General features: G+C 44.2%; 1 protein-coding gene across 1 annotated transcript in view; it reads left to right on the top strand.

Moving 5' to 3' along the window:
* The first annotated feature begins 223 nt into the window (after positions 1 to 223).
* The window catches only part of spag1b (sperm associated antigen 1b), a 67,816-nt gene continuing 60,241 nt past the window's right edge, over positions 224 to 7,798 (top strand). Inside the window, exons 1-9 of the mRNA XM_071395564.1 lie at positions 224 to 343; positions 618 to 777; positions 1,680 to 1,839; positions 2,160 to 2,282; positions 2,379 to 2,455; positions 3,265 to 3,377; positions 3,945 to 4,050; positions 4,368 to 4,498; positions 6,615 to 6,721. Of these exons, the coding sequence (XP_071251665.1) occupies positions 626 to 777; positions 1,680 to 1,839; positions 2,160 to 2,282; positions 2,379 to 2,455; positions 3,265 to 3,377; positions 3,945 to 4,050; positions 4,368 to 4,498; positions 6,615 to 6,721 (969 nt within the window). The 5' untranslated portion in view covers positions 224 to 343; positions 618 to 625. The remainder of the gene's footprint in view (positions 344 to 617; positions 778 to 1,679; positions 1,840 to 2,159; positions 2,283 to 2,378; positions 2,456 to 3,264; positions 3,378 to 3,944; positions 4,051 to 4,367; positions 4,499 to 6,614; positions 6,722 to 7,798) is intronic.

Here is a 7,798-nt window from a genome sequence, read left to right as displayed (position 1 = left end):
TATCAAACGTGATTGATCAAAGGAGCCAATGTCTGCAAAAATAGGACGTGTGTGTGTGTGTGTGTGTGTGCAGTGTTACCTTGTTGCTGTCAGTACTGTACTATCGTTGACGTGACATCGTCCTCTACTGGATGAAGTAGCTACCTGCAGCATCAAACCTGTTCGTCTCTTCCACAAAACAAGCAGAACCGCACCACCCGGTGGCCACCGTACCGGGTACACTGGTCACCATAGTAACGAAACGCCTGGAGTTGCTGGGTTGATGAGAGACACACACACACAGGTCGCTAGATAACTTTACATCTACAACTTCTTATTCCCTCCGTGACACGGGTGTTTTTTGGTGAGTAGGAAATTGACTTTTCACATTACTTTTCAACCATCCATGACTTGACTAGTTAAATAAAAAATTAAATAAAAAACTACAACATTTAAACTATTTTCACTGACAGTAACGTTAGCTAGTAACGTTAAACCAAACGGCTAACTTTAGCTAGCTAACATTGTTGTCAAAGACAGTGCCGCAGGACCCAGGCAGTAGCTACTAGACTAGCCACAGCTTTGTAAATGTCGCTTTTAGTAACGCGTAGACATTGTTTTGTTGTTGTCGTCAACAGGTCAGAAAATGAATGCAGAGATAGTTTCCTCACTTCTAACTCAAGAGATGCCAGCAGGGACCACTTCTGTCGCAGCTGTTCCAGTGGATCATCTCGACTACGGCTACATTGAGAAATGCACTGATGTGAAATACTTGGGGAAGATTCTGAGGGTGCTAAGGTAAATGATTCAGAGGGAAGTTAGGCTACAGTTAGGCTAGTTAGGCTAGGTCTAGGCTACAGTTAGGCTAGTTAGGCTAGGTCTAGGCTACAGTTAGGCTAGGTCTAGGCTACAGTTAGGCTAGTTAGGCTAGGTCTAGGCTACAGTTAGGCTAGGTCTAGGCTACAGTTAGGCTAGTTAGGCTAGGTCTAGGCTACAGTTAGGCTAGGTCTAGGCTACAGTTAGGCTAGTTAGGCTAGGTCTAGGCTACAGTTAGGCTAGTTAGGCTAGGTCTAGGCTACAGTTAGGCTAGGTCTAGGCTACAGTTAGGCTAGTTAGGCTAGATCTAGGCTACAGTTAGGCTAGTTAGGCTAGGTCTAGGCTACAGTTAGGCTAGGTCTAGGCTACAGTTAGGCTAGTTAGGCTAGGTCTAGGCTACAGTTAGGCTAGTTAAGCTAGGTCTAGGCTACAGTTAGGCTAGTTAGGCTAGGTCTAGGCTACAGTTAGGCTAGGTCTAGGCTACAGTTAGGCTAGTTAGGCTAGGTCTAGGCTACAGTTAGGCTAGTTAGGCTAGGTCTCGGCTACAGTTAGGCTAGTTAGGCTAGGTCTAGGCTACAGTTAGGCTAGGTCTAGGCTACAGTTAGGCTAGTTAGGCTAGGTCTAGGCTACAGTTAGGCTAGTTAAGCTAGGTCTAGGCTACAGTTAGGCTAGGTCTAGGCTACAGCTGGTGGTTTTTAACATAACAATCTCTATGTGAGAAATGGACAAAAGAGTTGCACAAAATAGTACAAACTAATTCAGAACTGAAATGGGGATCAACATGCTATTTTTTTGTTCCTGAGGACTATTATGCCAGCCAAGTGAACACCTCTGTGTTATGCTGATAGATGTTATGAAATTCACTGTCAACTCTTTTACTACAGGTCTGGAGATGAGGGTATCTATCCCCATCTGATACAGTTCTGTGAGAGTCGTCTGGAGAGGTTGGACCCGACAAGTCGTGCCCTCAGAAAGGACAATCCCCCAGCCACCGCCGCCTGCTTCTCTGGAGATGAATGGAGTCAGATCGCTGACGAACTCAAGGTACTGTCCCCCCTTGCCACACGACGTCGTCTCAAAGGTTTTGGGGGGCGTCTCCCTGTCCTAATTTGACTTTGTAATGTGTCGTGGAGAGACTACGTAAACATCAAGCATCTGACCAAAAATTATGCAAGATTTTAGTTCTGGGTTAACAGAGATCAGTGACTTTGTAACAACACTTGGAAGTGGCATTGAGACTTTTGTATTAGTAGTAATACCATAGTAGTGTACCAGTAGTACCACTGTAGCTAATGAGACTGATACACACGTCTTTAAGTAGCTGACTTAACCTAATATTCACCACACTGTTTCCACTTTTACAGAAGTGGGAGACAGATGCCAAAATGAGTGAAACTGAGCTGAAACAACAATCTTTATTCCGTGATCTTGAAACTGAGAACGTGCCCCCAGTACGTGGATCAAATTGCTCACTTCCTCTCAAGCAGGTAAAGTCTCTGTTTTTATAAGGAAATACTATTATTTTGTGTTGTCAGATAATAGTAGGAAAATGACTAGAACTTATATTCTAAATTGTGTTGCAGAATACAGTTTCAAATGGACAGAAGAAAACTGCACGGACAAAGAATGTTCTTCCTCGTAATTATATAGAATGGGACCAGTGAGTCTAGAAGGTTCTTCCTCCTGATTATATAGAATGGGACCAGTGAGTCTAGAAGGTTCTTCCTCCTGATTATATAGAATGGGACCAGTGAGTCTAGAAGGTTCTTCCTCCTGATTATATAGAATGGGACCAGTGAGTCTATAGGATCTTCCTCCTGATTATATAGAATGGGACCAGTGAGTCTAGAAGGTTCTTCCTCCTGAATATATAGAATGGGACCAGTGAGTCTAGAAGGTTCTTCCTCCTGATTATATAGAATGGGACCAGTGAGTCTAGAAGGTTCTTCCTCCTGATTATATAGAATGGGACCAGTGAGTCTAGAAGGTTCTTCCTCCTGATTATATAGAATGGGACCAGTGAGTCTAGAAGGTTCTTCCTCCTGATTATATAGAATGGGACCAGTGAGTCTAGAAGGTTCTTCCTCCTGATTATATAGAATGGGACCAGTGAGTCTAGAAGGTTCTTCCTCCTGATTATATAGAATGGGACCAGTGAGTCTAGAAGGTTCTTCCTCCTGATTATATAGAATGGGACCAGTGAGTCTAGAAGGTTCTTCCTCCTGATTATATAGAATGGGACCAGTGAGTCTAGAAGGTTCTTCCTCCTGATTATATAGAATGGGACCAGTGAGTCTAGAAGGTTCTTCCTCCTGATTATATAGAATGGGACCAGTGAGTCTAGAAGGTTCTTCCTCCTGATTATATAGAATGGGACCAGTGTAGTTTATTCCTGCTGTGTAATCCGTGTATGGGATCCAGGAATCATGCCTAGACAATATTATCAATGTTTATCACTCTGTATTGCAGGTTTGATGTCGACAAGGAGTGCGATAAAATTGATGGAAATGTAACAAAAAAGGATCCCGCCGCAATTGTAAACTCTAGACATCCAAAAATCAGGATCAAAATGGATACAACAGGTGAAAGATATATTTGGCTCCTATTAGACTGTGTCATTAGTGTCCCAGAGATGTTATTTCCTTTTAACGGTTACACAAAGTGTAAATAAATTAATTGTGTTCTGTAGTTATATCATGAATTCATGTACAGTAGTTTTTAGTTTTTGAGTCTTCTTGCTCAGTCCTCTTGTGTTGTTCTGTAGTTATATCATGAATTCATGTACACTAGTTTTTAGTTTTTGAGTCTTCTTGCTCAGTCCTCTTGTGTTGTTCTGTAGTTATATCATGAATTCATGCACACTCGTTTTAGTTTTTGAGTCTTCTTGCTCAGTCCTCTTGTGTTGTTCTGTAGTTATATCATGAATTCATGTACACTAGTTTTTAGTTTTTGAGTCTTCTTGCTCAGTCCTCTTGTGTTGTTCTGTAGTTATATCATGAATTCATGTACACTAGTTTTTAGTTTTTGAGTCTTCTTGCTCAGTCCTCTTGTGTTGTTCTGTAGTTATATCATGAATTCATGCACACTAGTTTTTAGTTTTTGACTCTTCTTGCTCAGTCCTCATGATACAATGTGTATGTTCTTTGTAGCGTTGACTGAACAGGAGAAAGTCCTCGTTGCCAACCGCGAGAAGGATAAAGGCAACGAGGCTTTCAAGGCCAACGACTACGAGGAAGCTGTGGTGTATTATACAAGGTCAGACCCTATAACTTAACACTAATACTTCTCTCACTTTGAGGATTTAGGGATAGTCATTACCTTCAAGCTAAGTCGATGCTAGTATCTTTTAGCGAATGCATATTCAAATGGGTTTAATTCCTTTTGTCTTGAGGTCAGCTTCACACCATAGAGATACATTTATATTCACAGAGATACGAGTGGAGCTCTGTCATAATTCCTTATTCAATGTTTATATTACTCAAACCCTCGGTGAGAAGGTCTTATCCAATAGCCAGTGTCAGTACTGCTAAATGAGGTCCGTCTCTCTTCTCTCCGTGTCTCGTCCTCACCAGGAGTCTGTCAGTGGTACCAACCGTAGCAGGCTACAACAACAGAGCCCAGACAGAGATCAAACTGCAACGCTGGCACAATGCCCTCAACGACTGTCAGAAGGTACTGGAGATGGAGCCAGGCAATATGAAAGGTACTGTCCCACTAGAGATGGAGCCAGACAATATGAAAGGTACTGTCCCTCTGGAGATGTAGCCAGACAATATGAAAGGTACTGTCCCACTAGAGATGGAGCCAGACAATATGAAAGGTACTGTCCCACTAGAGATGGAGCCAGACAATATGAAAGGTACTGTCCCACTAGAGATGGAGCCAGGCAATATGAAAGGTACTGTCCCACTAGAGATGGAGCCAGACACTATGAAAGGTACTGTCCCACTAGAGATGGAGCCAGGCAATATGAAAGGTACTGTCCCACTAGAGATGGAGCCAGACACTATGAAAGGTACTGTCCCACTAGAGATGGAGCCAGGCAATATGAAAGGTACTGTCCCACTAGAGATGGAGCCAGACAATATGAAAGGTACTGTCCCACTAGAGATGGAGGTACTCAACTTCTTCTCTGTTTTGGTCCCTGTATCTACGACGTTGCAGCTGCGTGAAGCGACCTCGTACACATGTGCAGATGCTGTGTGTGACTGTGAGAGTGAATTCCGGCATCTCGCTCATCTCAGTGTCTGTGATGCTGCTGGTGAAACGTCACTTCATTGGGTCTACCTTTAAGAAAGACTGGTCTATTTAATGTATACACACTTAGTTAAGAATACTAATGTAATTAATGTATACACACTTAGTTAAGAATACTAATGTAATTAATGTATATACACTTAGTTAAGAATACTAATATAATGAATGTATACACACTTAGTTAAGAATACTAATATAATGAATGTATACACACTTAGTTAAGAATACTAATATAATTAATGCATCACCACGTGTGTGTCCCAAATAGAGCCCTATTCCCTATATAGTGCACTACTTTAGACCAGGACCCAATGGAATCCTATTCCCTATATAGTGCACTACTTTAGACCAGGACCCAATGGAACCCTATTCCCTATTATAGTGCACTACTTTAGACCAGGACCCAATGGAACCCTATTCCCTATGTAGTGCACTACTTTAGACCAGGACCCAATGGAATCCTATTCCCTATATAGTACACTACTTTAGACCAGGACCCAATGGAACCCTATTCCCTATTATAGTGCACTACTTTAGACCAGGACCCTATTCCCTATATAGTGCACTACTTTAGACCAGGACCCAATGGAACCCTATTCCCTATTATAGTGCACTACTTTAGACCAGGACCCTATTCCCTATATAGTGCACTACTTTAGACCAGGACCCAATGGAACCCTATTCCCTATTATAGTGCACTACTTTAGGCCAGGACCCAATGGAACCCTACTCCCTATATAGTGCACTACTTTAGAAGAGGACCCACTGAGTCCTATGGGCCCTGGTCTAAAAGTGGTGCAGGCAGGAATAAGGTGTGATTCCCATGTTATGTTCCTGGCTGACAGCGTTGTGTTTAAAGCTCTCCTCCGCAGGGCCACAGTGTTGAAACAGTTCCTGGTTGACAGCGTTGTGTTTAAAGCTCTCCTCCCACAGTGCTGAAACAGTTCCTGGCTGACAGTGTTGTGTTTAAAGCTCTCCTCCCACAGTGCTGAAACAGTTCCTGGCTGACAGCGTTGTGTTTAAAGCTCTCCTCCCACAGTGCTGAAACAGTTCCTGGCTGACAGCGTTGTGTTTAAAGCTCTCCTCCCACAGTGCTGAAACAGTCCCTGGCTGACAGTGTTGTGTTTAAAGCTCTCCTCTGCAGGGCCACAGTGCTGAAACAGTTCCTGGCTGACAGCGTTGTGTTTAAAGCTCTCCTCGCACAGTGCTGAAACAGTTCCTGGCTGACAGCGTTGTGTTTAAAGCTCTCCTCCCACAGTGCTGAAACAGTTCCTGGCTGACAGCGTTGTGTTTAAAGCTCTCCTCCCACAGTGCTGAAACAGTCCCTGGCTGACAGCGTTGTGTTTAAAGCTCTCCTCCCACAGTGCTGAAACAGTTCCTGGCTGACAGCGTTGTGTTTAAAGCTCTCCTCCCACAGTGCTGAAACAGTCCCTGGCTGACAGCGTTGTGTTTAAAGCTCTCCTCCCACAGTGCTGAAACAGTCCCTGGCTGACAGCGTTGTGTTTAAAGCTCTCCTCCCACAGTGCTGAAACAGTCCCTGGCTGACAGCGTTGTGTTTAAAGCTCTCCTCCGCAGGGCCACAGTGCTGAAACAGCAGGGGAATTATCAGAGGGCTGCTGAAGACCTGAGGAACGTCCTGCAGACCGAACCACAGAACATCACTGCTACTGTTAGTGTCTCTCACACACACACACACACACACACACACACCACACAAACACACACACACACACACACACACACCGCACACACACACACACACACACACACACCACGCACCCACACACACACACACACACACCACACCACACACACAGTCCAACACACACACACACACACACACACACACACACACACACACACACACACACACACACACACACACACACACACACACACACACACACACACACACACACAGCCCAACACACAGTCCAAAACACAAGCCCACACACAAACACACACACACGCACGCATACACACACAGCCCAACACACACATTATTCAACAGACGGTACCGTAGTGACCGTCGGGACTCCTGTTTATTCAACAGACGTTACCGTAGTGACCATCAGGACTCCTGTTTATTCAACAGACGTTACCGTAGTGACCATCAGGACTCCTGTTTATTCAACAGACTTTACCGTAGTGACCATCAGGACTCCTGTTTATTCAACAGACGGTACCGTAGTGACCATCAGGACTCCTGTTTATTCAACAGACGGTACCGTAGTGACCATCAGGACTCCTGTTTATTCAACAGACGTTACCGTAGTGACCATCAGGACTCCTGTTTATTCAACAGACGGTACCGTAGTGACCGTCAGGACTCCTGTTTATTCAACAGACGTTACCGTAGTGACCATCAGGACTCCTGTTTATTCAACAGACGGTACCGTAGTGACCATCAGGACTCCTGTTTATTCAACAGACGTTACCGTAGTGACCATCAGGACTCCTGTTTATTCAACAGACGTTACCGTAGTGACCATCAGGACTCCTGTTTATTCAACAGACGTTACCGTAGTGACCATCAGGACTCCTGTTTATTCAACAGACGGTACCGTAGTGACCATCAGAACTCCTGTTTATTCAACAGACGTTACCGTAGTGACCATCAGGACTCCTGTTTATTCAACAGACGTAGTGACCGTCAGGACTCCTGTTTATTCAACAGACGGTACCGTAGTGACCATCAGGACTCCTGTTTATTCAACAGACGTTACCGTAGTGACCATCAGGACTC

The sequence above is a fragment of the Salvelinus alpinus genome, chromosome 4 (genome assembly GCF_045679555.1).
Source record: "Salvelinus alpinus chromosome 4, SLU_Salpinus.1, whole genome shotgun sequence".
Lineage (NCBI taxonomy): Eukaryota > Metazoa > Chordata > Actinopteri > Salmoniformes > Salmonidae > Salvelinus > Salvelinus alpinus.
This window is presented reverse-complemented; position numbering and strand designations above follow the sequence as displayed.